Source organism: Macrotis lagotis, chromosome 4, assembly GCF_037893015.1.
Source record: "Macrotis lagotis isolate mMagLag1 chromosome 4, bilby.v1.9.chrom.fasta, whole genome shotgun sequence".
NCBI lineage: Eukaryota > Metazoa > Chordata > Mammalia > Peramelemorphia > Peramelidae > Macrotis > Macrotis lagotis.
In genome coordinates, this window is record NC_133661.1 from 115,696,819 (window position 1) to 115,712,187 (window position 15,369).

The 15,369-nt window shown below is 41.3% G+C and overlaps 1 protein-coding gene across 1 annotated transcript in view; it reads left to right on the forward strand.

The window, feature by feature from the left end:
- Window positions 1–6,942: 6,942 nt before the first annotated feature.
- Window positions 6,943–15,369, forward strand: part of ALPK3 (alpha kinase 3) — a 43,871-nt gene continuing 35,444 nt past the window's right edge. Inside the window, exons 1-2 of the mRNA XM_074233941.1 lie at window positions 6,943–7,096; window positions 14,906–14,944. Coding sequence (XP_074090042.1) covers window positions 6,954–7,096; window positions 14,906–14,944 — 182 coding nt within the window. The 5' untranslated portion in view covers window positions 6,943–6,953. The remainder of the gene's footprint in view (window positions 7,097–14,905; window positions 14,945–15,369) is intronic.

Below are 15,369 nucleotides of genomic sequence, written 5' to 3' on the forward strand. Positions count from 1 at the left end.
GCTTCTCTTCCATCCTATCTCCACTCAGACATCCATTTTCTATCAATGAACAATTATTTTTATACCTACTATGTAGGCATGATGCTTAAAACTGGTCATATAGAAATAAGAATAAAACAAATCCCTTCCTTCAAGGAATTTATATTCTGCATTAGAGGTATCAGATACAGATGTTTAAATGAGATTTGTTTTCAATTTAAAAAAAAGGAAAAGGCTTTTTTTAACCCTTTCCTTATTTCCTTTTTTGTGTGTTCCTTTATTTTTTGTATTTACATATTATTATATATTCACATGTGATTACAAACAAGTACAGCTCTCTCTTCCACATTGAAGAGCTTTAATCTGGAAAATCTGAGCAAAATTTTTGGTTTCCCCCCTCTCCCCCTGACAGTACCAGAGCAGTCTGAATTTTTTCTTTTTCTTTTATGGGATGTTTACAGCACCTTATTGTAATATTTAGTTTAAGTATTTGATCAGACTCTACGTAGGTCATTATTAAGTCATGTCTTCTGGCCTTCAAATGTTTTTGACTTCTTCAAAACCCCCCAAATTCCTATTTAATTTCTTATGCCAACTCATAGCAAAACTGTGTCATGTGGAAGGGACAACTATATGTGGTATATGGGAGGAGAAGAAAGGTGGAAGCACTGGAATTAAAAAAAAAACAATCCCTAAGTAGATCAGATTTTTTTTAAGGCAATCAGGTTTAATTGACTTACGCAGTATCACACAGTGTCTTGAGGCTATATTTGAACTCAAGTTCTACTGACTCTAGTTTCAATTATTCTATTTACTTACTGTACCACCTAACTTCCCCCCAAGTAGATCAGATTTGAAATAGAAGGTTATAGGCTTTTAAAAAAATAGTATTTTATTTTTTTCAATTACATGTAAAGATAATTTTCAATTTTTTAGGTTTTTTTTGCAAGGCAATGGAGTTAAATGACTTGCCCAAGGTCACACAGCTAGATAATTATTTAGTGTCTGAGGGCAGATTTGAACTCCTGACTCCAGCGCTGGTGCTCTATTCACTGTGCCACCTAACTACCCCTCAACATTAATTTTTTTACAAAATTTTGAATTTCAAATTTTTCTCCTCCTTCCTTTCCATCACCCTTCCTCCAAGACAGTAAGCAATCTGATATAGATTATCCTTGTGCAATCATGTAAGCATGTTTCCACATTAGTTAGGTTGTGAAAGAAGAATCAGAACAAAAGGGAAAAGCCACAAAAAAAAACCCTAAAAAAAGTGAAAATAGTATGCATTGATCTGCATTCAGATTCCATAGTTCTTTCTCTGGATGTGGATGACAGTTTTCAATCATGAGTCTATTGGAATTGTCTTAGATCATTGAATTGATGAGAAGAGCTAAGTCAAGCATAGTTGATCTTACAATGATGGTATTACTGTATAATATTCTCTTGGTTCTGCTCATCAGCATCTCCTGGTTCATTAAGCATAGGTTCATGGAAATCTTTCCAGGTTTTTCTGAAATCTGCCTGCTCATCTTTCTTATAGCACAGTAGTTCTCTGTTACATTCACATACCACAACTTGTTCAGCCATTTCCCAATTGATAGGCATCTCCTCAATTTCCAATTCTTAGTCACCATAATGAGAGCTACTTTAAATATTTTTGTACATGTGGATCCTTGTCCCTTTTCTTTTTCTTTTCTTTGTTTTGGCAAGGAAACAGGGTTAAGTGACTTGCCCAAGATCACATAGCTAGGTGTTTATTAAGTATCTAAGGTCAAATTTGAACTCAGGTCCTCCTGACTCCAGGGTCAGTGCTCTATCCACTCCTTTTCCCTTTTCTAATGTTGCTATTAATGAGTACAATGATGTCCTGGTTCTGCTCACTTCTACATGGATTTCTTATATCCTGAATCTTGGCTAAATTTATTATTTCAAGTAGTTTTTTGGTTATTTCTCTAGAATTCTCTAAGTATATCATCATATCATCTGCAAAGAGAGTTTTGTTTCCTCCTTGCCTATTCTAATTCCTTCAATTTCTTTTTTTTCTCTCACTGCTAAATCTAACATCTAGTGCAATATTGAATAATACTAGTGATAACTGGTACTGCCCCCACCCTTCCACTCCCCATCTTATTGGGATGGCCTCTAGCTTATCCCTATTCCATATAAGGTTTGCTGATGGCTTTAGATAGAACTGCTTATCATTTTAAGGAAAATTTCATTTATTCCTATGCTCTTTAGTGTTTTTAATAGGAATGGGTGGGTGCTGTATTTTATTAAAAACTTTTTTCAGGACATAGGTTTAAATCCCATCTTTTCCACTTTTGCTACCCACCCTCTGCTTTCCTTGTTTCTCTTTCCCAGTTAAAGAGCATTATTGGAGAACATTACAGAGTTGTACTCATTTATTCTCCTACCAATTCATAGCATCTAATTTCACCTGGGCACTTAACTGCCTCTTAACTGTCCTGTTATTCAATCCTTATTGATTCCTTAGCACATTCTCTAAGATGGATAGTTATTTCATACCTTCTCAACCCTTCTCAAACTGCTTCTCTTTTACTCTCAATTTGCTTTACTGAGAAATTTGAGGTTTTGGAACACTCTCATTGGCCCTATCTCAGCACATCTGTCTCTTTGTTGATCCTCTCATCCTGTCTCAGAGGGAACGTCTCTCAATATTTCCAAAGTCGACTCTTCTAGTTGTGCCTTGACCCTAGCTCTTGCTCTCTCCTCTAGGAGCTTGAGCTAATATAATCCTTTTCCTCTTAGGTTCTTCCTTATATTTAAGAATTTGCTCCAGGTCTCCTCTCGAAAGAAAATGCAAATTCCATTGTACCTTGCCCTGTCCTTTAACTTTGGTCAGCTGAGTCTGACTTGATGTGATCCCATTTGAGGTTTTCTTGGTAAAGATACAGGAATGATTTGCCCTTTGTTCCTCCAGCTCCTTTTACAGATAGGGAAACTGAGGTAGACAGGGTGAAATGACTTATCCACTGTCACATTGTAAGGTTTTGATGCCAGATTTGAAGCAAGGCACTCTATCCACTATGCCCCCTTGCTGCCCTCTACTTATTGTCCTATTTACCTCCTCTTCATGATCACACTACACCATCATTCAGGCAATCTATAACATTTAAGTGCCTACTCTTTATCGGGTACAGTGCTAGTTGCTGGAGATAGAAAGAAAAGGCAAAAGAGAGCCTGGGGCTCTCAAGGACAGCATTGTCATTGACTTGTTCATGCTAACTGCCTTCCCTACTTTTCATTCATTATCTTCTCAAGTCCCTACAGTCTGGAATTGATTCCTACCTATATCCTACTGAAGTTCTTTCCAAAATCGAGTGACAGTGACTTTCTTTAATTCTCACTTCTCTTATCTAAGGCATTTAGTGATGTTGAATTCTTGGAACTTTCTCCTTGACTTCTGCACCACTACGTTCTCAGGTTATTTTTCTACCCTGTTTGTCTCATTTCAAGCTAGTTTCTCTTCTGCTCCATTCCTCTATTCTATCCCTAATAATATTAGCTAACATTTATGTAACACCTATGAGCCTCTGCTAAATGATTTACAAATATCTTTTTATCCTTGAAATAACTCAGGGAGATAGATGCTGTTATTATCTCCAACAAAATGGGAGAAATGAAGAAACTGAGGTTAAGTGATTTTTCTTCACTTAGAAAAATGCTTTGTTCATTCTAAGTACTTAATAAATAATTCATTCACACAGTTAAATTCAAGTCCAAAGCACTTCCAGCTGTAATTATGTCACTTACTCTCAGATATGTCTCCAAATCTTGATCTCTCCTCTCTCCCAAATTCTAATTCAACTTTTGGGGGGAGGTTGGGGTGGGAAGAGGGCAATTGGGGTTAAACCCAGGGTCACAGAACTAGCAAGTATCTGAGGTCATATTTGAACTCAGGCCCTCCTGATTCTAGAATTGATATTCTATGATTGTACCACCTAGCTATCCCTACTTTCAATTCCCTACATCACCTTGACCATGACCTCTGCTCATATACTCCATAGAAATATCCCAGGTTCTTGAACCCCAGACCCTGGGAATAGCAGTGCTCTCCCATGTGAATTCCCAGCATTGTTCCAGGCTGGATCCTGGAATCAGTAGGGAGAGGAGCAATACCAGGGGATAAGAGACTTTTCCTCATCATTTCTGCTCTGACTTACTACCACTGGTAGACAAGAAACCTTGGCAATACCAACAGCAATCCAGACCACTGCCTAGAAGCTATTACTGTTTCTGGGAAGCAATTTCTGGTGAAGATGTGGTCCAGCAAATGTTTCTGAGGAACCTTGTCTTCTCAGCAGCCAAAGCTATGAAAGACCCAGAAAAGATAATTCTCCACACCAAGTCCTTGGTACTATCATATAGCTCAACATCAGGATAGACTTTATCAATGGAATTACACTAAAGAAGATGCATTACTGTATAATTTGCCATGGTACCCTAAGGACCACTGGGCTTTTTCATCTGGGAGCTCTTTTGAGAGTCAGGACTATTTTCTTTGCACTTAGAAAAGTGCCTACTACAGTCTAAGTACTTAGCAAACTTTATTAGACTATTAGAGTAGCTTTTTAACAGTTCTCTTTGCTTCTAGTCTTTTTTCTACTCTTAATTGTCCTACAAAACATCACCAGATTACTTTTTTTTTAGGTTTTTGCAAGGCAATGGGGTTCAGTGGCTTGCCCAAGGCCACACAGCTAGGTAATTATTAAGTGTCTGAGGTCAGATTTGAACTCAGGTACTCCTGACTCCAGGCTGGTGCTCTATCCACTGCACCATCTAGCTGCCCCCAGATTACTTTTCATAAAGCATAGGTTGGAGTCTTTTGGGGGAGAGGTTGGTTTTTTAATTTTATTTAGTGATAAAAAAGGTTGAAATGTCTAATAACACTACAGAATATTTACCACTACAGAATTTTAAGTCACAGTTTCAAGGATTTTACTCTCCTTTTTTTTAAAAAAAAATCCTCAGTGGCTTCCCCTTGTCAAGATAAAGTCCAAACTACTTTACCTGGCAGGCAAAGGCAAAGTCTGTCTCTAACTCTCCTTCCCAGATGTTTATTGCATCACTTCTGACAAGTATCATACTTCTGCCAAATTGTATTATCGTCTCCTTAAGCTCACCTTGTGTTTTCCTGATTCTTTTCTCATTCTGTGTATTCCTTCATCTGATATGTCTTCCATCCACCACCCCTTCCCTTTTCTATTTTAAGAAAATTTTTTAAATTTTTAAAATTATCATATAAATATTTTATTTGTTTTTCCAACTACATAATCTACCAATCATTTTTTGCAAAGTTTTGAGTTTTATAATTATTGTCTCTCCCTCTCTTTCCTCCCTTCTCCCCCAACAGAAGACATTCTGATACAGACTTTACATTTCCATCCATGTTAAACATAAATCGAAACTGAATGTGTGAGAGAAGAATCAGATCCAAAAGGAAGAAAGAGAACATTAGGTGATAGCAAAATTACATAATACATAAGAGAACTTTTAAAAATTGAGGATAATAAGCTTTGGTTCAGACTCCAGAGCTCCTTCTCTGAATACTGATGGTATTCTTCAACACAAATCCCCTGAAATTGTCCCTGATTATTGCACTGATGGAACGAGCAAGTCCATTATGTTTGATCATCACCCCATGTTATTAGTGTGCATAATGTTATTTGAAATTTTATCCATTCTTCAAGTTCCAACTCAAATGCTAACTCCTATATCAAATGATTTCCCCAGTCAGAACTGGTTTCTTCCTCCTATGAATTTCTACTCAGTTGGGCTTGTATTTATACTATTCATATGATTCTGATCTGTATTATAGTTTTTGTATACTCATCTAATTTTCTTTCCCTTTGAAAGACAGCCTGGTATAGTAGCAAGAGCAGTAAATGTTAAATTTAGGAGACCTGGATTCAAATTTTGCCTAAGCACTTTAAGTAGCTGTGTGGCCATAATCAAGTCACTTGACCTCTGGGTTCCTCAGACTCCTTTGCAAAATGGGTTTAATAATATACTACTGATCTTAGAGGGTTGTTTTTGAAAAAAGAGATTTTACAAACCTTATAGAAAGGACTTATTTTTCACATCTGGATTCCGAGTTTCTTGAAAGCTTTATATCTTGTATTTCTGTTTCTTTCCACCTTCCATCCCCATAGTTGTACATATACTATATGTTCACTAAGTGTTGGATGGTTGAATGAATGAAGTGGTTTTCTGGGAGGCAAGAGAGCTCCTTTTCTGGCTCATAGGGTGAAAAGTTAAGTTCATTCATATTTCCAGAGATCTGTACCAGATTTTAAGAGGAGATACTTTGGCTAAGACTTCAGACCTTTCTCTCAAGAGCTTTTGGCTCAGTTGGAGTTACAAAGTAGTTAAGTAACAAGGACAACAGGAGAGACTAATTAGCCCAGCTGAGTTACACAGTAGGCAATGTCTGAATCAGTCCTCCAGTGGAGAAAAGGACCCAGTCCTAGGCTCTCTCTGTTTGTGGCTTGCTGGGAGAGTGGAGGGTGGTGATGGTGGTACAGAATGGGGAAAGGGTGAACAGAGGGAAAAGACCTGGGTGGGGGGGGGGGCGTGAAAGAGTGATAGTGAAAGGAGGAAGGGAGGGTGGGGGGTGATCCGACACTGCCCTCCAGGATCCGTCTCTCTGGGTTTTTAAGGAAAGGAGGCAGCCCCAGATCCCCAAGCTGAAGTTCCTCTGGGCAGCTCGGGTCTTTTTTACGCGGGGCCCAGGCTGGGGCCGGGAGGGGGAGGGACAGCGGCAGGTGACGGGAGCCCACGGGGCTATAAATAGGGGTAAGAGCGTCACTTGGCCGGCCCGGAGCGGGACAGGGGCTGCACGGGGGCTGCGGGCGAAGGCACTGGGCAGGGCGGGGCAGGGCAGGGCAGGGCAGGGCAGAGAGGAGGGAGCCGTCAGGAGCCGAAGCGAGAGCCAGAGCCGTCGGGGAGCCGAGATGGGGTCCCACAGGCCTCCGAGTCGCCTATGGAACTCCGGCCTCCGGGGTGGGGGCGGCGCGGACGGCGAGGATGACGGGCCCGTGTGGACCCCCAGCCCGACAAGTCGCAACTACCTGCTCAGCTTGAGGCCGGAGATCAGGTGCGAGCCGAGGCCTTTGGGCTCAGGGTAGTGGGTGGGTCCAAGGAGAGAGCGGGGTGGGGGGGTCCCCCCGGTTCACAGTCCCAGGCTGTCCCGAGGAAGGAGGACAGGGAGGGGTTTGTCGGGGTGGGGAAGAGGGGAAGGGACTATTTGCTCCTGGAAAGTCTTTGGGTACTGGTGGGGCAGGGGCTATGTTTAAAGGGGGGGGTTGGAGGAGTGGGGTGAGGGTGGCGAGGAGGACGGTGACCCTTCTGCATCCCTCTTCTCCCCGGGGAAAAGAAAAGGGAAGGAATGAGAGGAGGCAAAAGAAGTGGGCAATGGAAATTTGTATGGTGTTGGTGCCCGGGAGGGGGTGCAGAGCTGGGGCTGGAAGACCGAAAGGAACCCCAATCCGATCTTAAACCAGAGGTAGGGAAAGGGAGGGGGTGGGAGCCAGGGGGAAAACACTGAAGAATCTCATTCCATTGAGGGACCATGGGGACCGCAAAGGCTTCCAGACTCCTAGAATCTGCTGCAGTCAACCCCAAGAGTCCCAGAGGCTTAGGAGGGGCCCCCAAATAGGGTCTTGATCCCAGTATAGGCCATTAGTTCTCAGTGACAATAAGTCCATCCACTGGGAGAATGAGATTGGGAGGGGGTGGGGTGCTTGCTGTAGAATGATTTCAGGGGAGGGGCTGGAAGGCTTCGAGCTTAAATTCCTTTTGCCAAGAGCCAGAGCTCTTCATTCCACAGAGATAAAACTTCCAGAACTGGGGCGGGGGGGGGGGGGGGGGCAGAGAGAGCAGTCCTGACTGCCATTCACACTAACTTGAAAGGAGTGGAAGTTTCTCCAGAGTCAATTTCTACTGATTGGAAAGGGGAGAGGACTGGAGACACTGTACCAGAATCGGGGAGGGAATGAGGCAGGTCAACAAAGAGCATGGGCACCCAAATATCTGGGGTTTTTTTTAAGTATGATTTTTGGTATGAGAACCTTAGCTCAAGCTAGGCAGTCCTAGAGCAGTCCAATGCCTGCTCCTGCTGCTCCTGTTCTGTTTGAGTATCTTCTCAAGAAAAGACAAACCTACCTGGAACGGAAGACTCCCTCAGAGCTGCTTTGGGAGACTGGGGCAAAATTTAGAGTTGTCTGATGGAATGATGAGGGGTCAGGACTGGGGTTCCCTTTTGGGGAAGGAGGGTTGATTGTTCTGTTAGAAACTATTTTATTTAATGTGGAAGAAAGGGGAGAGACAGGTCCCACTAACCAGCCTTTCTACTTCCCTCCCCCATGATCCCCCAGTCTTTTGAGCAAAATTAATTCTTGGGATATTATTGGCGGTTTAGCTAGAGCAGCTGCACCAAGAGAGATCTGAGAAACACAGGAGTAAGTACATATGCAGATGGAGAAACCTACATATTGAAATAGAGACACAACAACACAAACACCTTATGATACAGCCAGAGAGGCATGTGCCTCTTTCTAAAAAGATCCTTCCCTCCTTCAATTCTGAGTGGTTTTTTCAAAAGGAAATTAGATTGGACATTGAATTAGACTAGCTATTTTGTCTCTGGAATTGTGCCTGTTTTAGGCCCAGGAGACCAGGAGGAATGTACAGGAGACAACACCACTAGGAAATTCTCTCTTGGGACATATTGTCCTTTGAAAACAGAACAAGGGAGCAGGTTCTGGGAAACAAGAACATTCAAGAAAAAATCCACTCTATTTTCCCATTTGACTGGATCAGTAGTATTGACCTTGGCGCAGGAGAAGTTCAGATGTAACCGGAACCAGTTTCTGTGCAAAACCTGACGAATGGTGTCACATGTCAGAGTACAGGGTTGGTGGTTAGGACTAAGTTAGATATGACTGAACCCTGCCTGCCAAGACAAACTCCCCCCCTCCCTCCTGCCCTCTGGCTTTCAAGAAAAATTGGAGTCAAATTTGGATGCTCATTACAGACCCTGGTGGAGCTCATTTCAGACTGACATTCTTGTCCTGGTGATCCATCCATGCTCTGGTTGGGTATTCTGGTTTTTGTCAGAACTAGTGAGAAAAGGGAACAGAATTACAACACCAACAATATAGCAACTAGCATTTGTAAAGTGCTTTAAGATTTGTAAAGCACTTTGCATAATTCATTTGGTCCTCACAACAATGGTGGATGATGGATGTCATTTTACAGATGTGGAAACTGAGGTCCAGAGAGGTTAAGTAACTTACCCAGGATCACACAGCTAGCAACTGTCTCAGAAAGGATTTGAACTCATGTCTTCCTGATTCTGTCTAACACTGCACCATCTGTAGTATAGGACAGGTTGCAAACTCACACTAGAGAGACCAGAGGAAGTAAGGGAAAAGGGGAAAGACTATCAGTGTAATTGCTGGAGTAAATGTTTTTCATGGCAGTGGGGGAATAGTTCTTTCTTTGTATCTTCCTAGCTGGTATCTCTAGGCTTTCATCTTTCTTTTCTGAACCTATTCCCTGAAATGTGACAATGTTTCTTCTTTTAGTTGTTTTAGCTCTGCAAAAGGGAATATTTGCTTATACAGAGTAGCAATGACTATGAGATAGAATAGCTGCTGTTCAATCTGAGACAACCATCAGTCATTCAATGAGCAAATATTTATTGAGTATCTAAATGTACTATATCTGTAACAGCTGGAATATACAGAAAAGGGACACAGGGAGACAGGAACTGTCTCATGGAGATTTCCAGTGACTATCCACTGGGGTTTTCTTTAGTCCTACTCTGGCACTCAGAGAGAGAGGAAGCTCTTTAAAGACAACTTTTCAAAGTTGATTTTCATATCCTGAACTTGGAGTATGGGCACTCAGAATACTAAGGAGTCCTTTACTTTAACATTTTAAAAAATATTTCATTATTTTTGGAGAAAATTTTATTTCTTTTATCAAAACCTTTGTAACCAGTCAAGCAAAATAAATCCCTGCATTTGCCATGTCCAAAAAGATATGTCTCATTCTGCCCCTTGAACCCATCACTTCTCCAATGAGATCTTTTCAGCTAAGGCATCCCATTCTAGGCTCTTGCTTAGCCTCTCTTTCTTGACTGTTTAACCTCCAGCTGTCCTGAGAGGCAATCATAGGCATGGAAAATATCAAGACTGAGTCTGGAAAAAATCAGAAATCTTCAGATGCTGTAGATAACCTACAACCAGGGCTCAGTGAAAAGGGAGGCTTTATATAAAGCAGCTCTTAATCTTTTTTGATCCCATTTGGCAGTCTGGTGAAGTCTATGTATCCCTTCTTAGAATAATGTTTTTAAATATATAAAAGAACCCAGAGTTACAGAGGAAACCAAAGTTTAATAAAAATAAAAAAATTTAATAAAAATAGACATGTAATTTTTTTCCTAACCAAGTTCATGGAAAGCTAACCATAGACCCCAGATAAAGATGATCCAAATTATAGACTTAAGAAATAGCTCACATTTTCCGCCCACTGGACCAGTTCTGTAATATTTAGATGAGAAAGAAGAAAGAAAGAAAGATCTCTAAGAAGGATCTGACCTGGAGAAGAGTTTGATCTATAGTTTGCCCGGACTAGGGCAGGGTAAGGGGTTGGGAGTGGGAGACTTTTGCCTTTGCCTATGGGGGAGGGGAACAAGCAAAAAAGGGAGGGAAGGCTCTTACTCAAGAGTCTATCTGAGGACATTTGCTGACGCAGGCCCCAGTCCTAGTTAAGGGGTCCGGCTGTTGTCAGGTAATGGAACATCTGAGTTGATTGTCTTTACAAGAACGTTGAAAATCCTAGGGCCATTACTGGCAGGCTGACTTGGGCCTAGATCCCTGTCCTCACTGTCAGCCGACTACATTTTTCTCTTTATGGCCATTCTTGGAACTCTTGGGGCTTAGTGAAGAATTACTCTCAAAGGCTATTCTGGGGATGGGCTGCCTCTGGGAACCAGAGGAGGTAGAGGTTGGATTTAAGCATACTAGTTGGGGAGCCACAGGGAACCAGAAGTTTCAACTAGGGCGCAGACTCTACTCCTTTCTGCCACAGTGGTTTCTTGTCACACAGCTACCTCAGTGGTATAACTCTGTCACAGAATTTGCAGTGACCAGAATGCTAGACTTGGATACAGGGAGACCTGAGTTTGAATTCTGCCCCAGACAGTAGCTGAGGGGTAAGTCACACAATCTTTCTCCATTCTAGTTTTCTCATCTGTAAAATGACGATGAAGATGGCACTTCCCTCACAGGGTTGTTGTGAGGACCCAATGAGACATCCTATGTAAGGCTCTTTGCAAACCTTAAAGCACTATATATATATATATATATATATATATATATATATATGCATACATACATATATTAGTATATTTCAAATATATATATATATATATATAGCCTCCCAATTCATCACTAAGTTGCCTTATATGTAAATAGAAATACAAACCACATTGTGAGTTATAGCCTTGTAGTCAGACTACACACCAGGCTCCCTCCCCCAATGTGATGTAGTATAAAAAAAAAGACAACCTGGATTTGAAGTTAGACAACCTGGGTTGAATTGTGGCTCTGCTCCTTACTTTTTGGTGCATTCCAGGGCAGGTCATTTACTGCTCTGGGTCTTAGTTTTCCAATCTGTAAAATGAGGAAATCTGAGTTGGTCATCTCTAGAGGGTCTTCTAGTCTTGTTATTCCTATTACATCTGATACAAATGGAGGAGAAGGCTGGATGAAGCGATGTTGCTTAGGATTGGGAGGTAGTACAAAGGGAGCAGGTACCAAGCAGGTCGGGAACACTGAGTCTCCACTCCTCATGTTCCAGGCAACCCTGCTCACACAGCTTCTTTAGACTGGATTTATGAACTCTTAGAGTTCTAGAGTAAAGCCTGAAGTGATATCAGTCCCTGCTTACTTTTTCCTTCTCAGCTCAGGGGCTTCTTTGTAATCTCTTCCCTTTTCTGTTTTGTGATAAAAGAAATCATTAGCCATGTGAGTGACTCCACATTCTGTCTGTGGCTTGCAGCTAAGCCCAAGTGCTACATGTTAATCTTCCTTTCATTCACTCAATACATAAATATGTAGGTATTACCCTGTATGTGCCCAATACTCTGTTAGTTGCTATGAAAGACACAAAAGAACTAGACCTTCAAGGTTATATAAGATCTGAATAGGGAGAAAGGAGAAAGAAGAGAAGCATAAATATGGAAATGGAAATCAGCAAGAGATTTTTCTGAGGCAGATATGGAGATCTGTCTGGTTAGAACATAAGTACACTTTGCAGAGTCATGGGAAATAAGGTTAGGCTATCAAAGAACAAAGAAGTCCTTAAGAGCTAGGAAGAGGAGTCTAGGGACAAAAGACAGCTCTAAGTTTTCTAAGCACAGATATGACATGGTGATAGTGTTTAACAGAAGTAAGTGTGATATTGGTTGGATTAGGAGGAGGATAGACCAGAATGATAGTAAAGATGTTGCTGTGTGGGTCTTGTTAGGAAGTGGTGAGGGCCTGGTGGTAGCAGTGATCAGTGGGAATGGAGAGAAAGATAACTAAAAAAGAAATTTAGATGGAAGTCTGGTAAATATTAGGCAATTGTAGGTGATGAAGAAGGATGAGTTCAGAAAAAGTTCATAATTTTTAGTAATAACTAAAACTTTAGGAAGGGGCAGATAGGTGTTACAGTGGATAGAGTCTTAGAGTCAGGAAGACTCATCTCCCTAAGTTTAAATCCAGTCTCAGACATTTGCAAATGCTGACCCTGGGCCAGTCACTTAACCCTGTTTACCTCAGTTTCCTCATCTGTAAAATGAATTGGAGAAGAAAATGGCAAACCACTTCAGAATCTTTAAGAAACCCCAAATGAGGTCACAAAGAGTTAGATTTGACTCAAAAACAATAACAACAAAACTTAGAATGAATGGGACAATAACCCACATAGGGACATTAAATAGGAGGAACTAGTTTGGTGAGAAAGATGGACTTGGTTTTAAACTTGAAATGATGGCAATAATGGGACATACAAATGGTGCTATGAGATTGAGTGAGAAGATCACAATAAGAGATGAGATGTGAGAATTAACTTCCAAGTTAGTGTTTCATTGTTGAAAGGAATGAGTATTTTATATAAAAAATTAGAAGACCGAGTATTGAACCTTAGCAAATACTTAGAGAATGGAGGAGAAGGAGAAATAAATGAGAGTTAAGTTAAGTTAAAGTTAACTAAGGGAAACCAGGATAGTATATTTTAGAATCAGGGAAGTCAAATGAGGAAGTGTGTGTGCGTGTGTGTATGTGTGTGTGTGTGTATGTGCATGTTGGGTGGTAAGTTGGGAATGATAATCAATGGTATCAAATGTAGTAAAAAATTTTAAGGAGGGCCAACTAGATGGCACAGTGGATAGAACCCTAGCCCTGGAGTCAGGAGTACCTGAGTTCAAATCCAGCCTCAGACACTTGATTATTGCCTAGCTACCTTGGGCAAGTCACTTAACCCAATTGTCTTGCCAAAAGAAAAGAAAAAAGAAAAAAATTTTGAGGAGAATGAGGAATGAGGAAAATGATGATAGAATTTATTAAGAAGGTCATTTTGTGAACTTCCTGAGAGCAGTTTTGAGTTGGTGGTAGATAAAGAGGACAAATTTACAGGAGGCAAGAGTTGAGAAATTGGAGGCAGCCAGTATAGACAGTTCAGAGAGAAATTTATAAGTGTAAAGGATGGTAGCCAACATGGTGAAGAAAAACAAATTTTTTTTTTTAGATAAAGGAGAACTAAAGGAAGGTGTTAAGGTGAGAAATGAAAGGCTTTGGAGATGAAAGAGACAAAGGTGGGAGTAAAACTCCTTAGGAATTGAAGTCAGTCTTTCTGGAATGTAGTTTCCTCATTTGCAAGGTGAGAGGATTGGAGTAGATTATTTCTTAAGGCCTTTTCTGGTTCTAGCTCTATGAATCTATGATTTAGGGAACAGGAGAGATGCACAACCTATTCTTGGATAGGTCAAAAAGATGTAGACAGGTATAGGAGTGGTGAGATAATGGTATTTGAGGAGACTTTGACGAGGGAGCCTTAATCCTTTCAGTAAAGTTGAAAATCTAAGATCATTTGCTTTTATTCTTCCCTGGATCTCAGGGAAGGTCCTAGAGACCTAGCCTGGTTTTAATTCTTAGTTGTTCTAAATTCTCCTTTGGTTTCCCTGGGGAGGCAAGATTCTGGCAGCCAGTCAGAATTATTGGGAAGAAGGGATATATCTGGTGCAATGTTAATATTGATGGAGCAGGGCATCTTGAGGTTCCTATTGTATTAACTGCTTTCATTTTTTCCTGTTCTCCAACCCTCCCAGCTGGTTTGTGTTGTGTCACCTCTTTAACCATTTAACATGTTAATATAATGGGTATTCTCAAAGCTAGCCTGCCCCTGTACTCAGGGAATGATGTGGAAGGTTTTCCTTGGGAGTGTGTCTTTGGGTGCTGCTTCCCTAGCAGAGACCTTGGGTAGATGGAGTAGGGCATCCACTCTACACATCAAGGATGTACATGAACTGGTCACTCCTTCCTTATAGTCCTGGAGGGTGGGGGATACCAAATCCAATGGAATATGTCTTTCTCACGTGGTGGCCTTTAAATCGATTCCTGCCTAACTTTGTCTCCTGGATTTTGCTGCTAACGAGCTCTTGGTTTCAGGGATGTTGCTGTCGGGCAATGGGGTTGCTTGCTAACTCAAGCAAGCCGACTAAGACAGCTGGACCCTTTTAATAGAAAGCCTGTCCAGTGCCAGATGGCGGGTGATTAATACTCTCGACTGTTGTTGATTTCACCTCCTCTCTCTGCTTTTCTGCCTAATGGTTCTGTTTGCTGTTTCTGCTTAGCTTATCAAGCAACCGGTTCTCTCACCCCAGCACTGGAAGGTAAACTCATATTGCATTAAATTTCTTTGATCACCCCTTTTCTTGGGCCTATGCACTGGAGTTGCCTCTGGGTGAATGCTTGGACACTAACTAGACTGCATGGGGTGGGGAAGGAGGGATGCTTGGGGAGGGAAAGAAAGGAAATCAGGTGGGGGAGGACACTCACATGAGCCTGGCTCTTCTTGTAGGGTCCAGATTTGACCCTTGCATGACTTCAAAAGGGGTAGAGGGACCAAGGATCAAGCTGACCGAAGATGAAGCTGTCCTTTAAGAGGAAGGGAGATTTCCTTCTAGAGTTACTTTGGAGAGAGAATGAGGGACCACCAGCCAAATAAGCCAGTTATTTTCCCTATTGTCTTAGATTTTTTTTATAACTGAAAAGGAAATACTTGTTCCCTTAGTTCTATCTTTTCATGCTCCCTCCT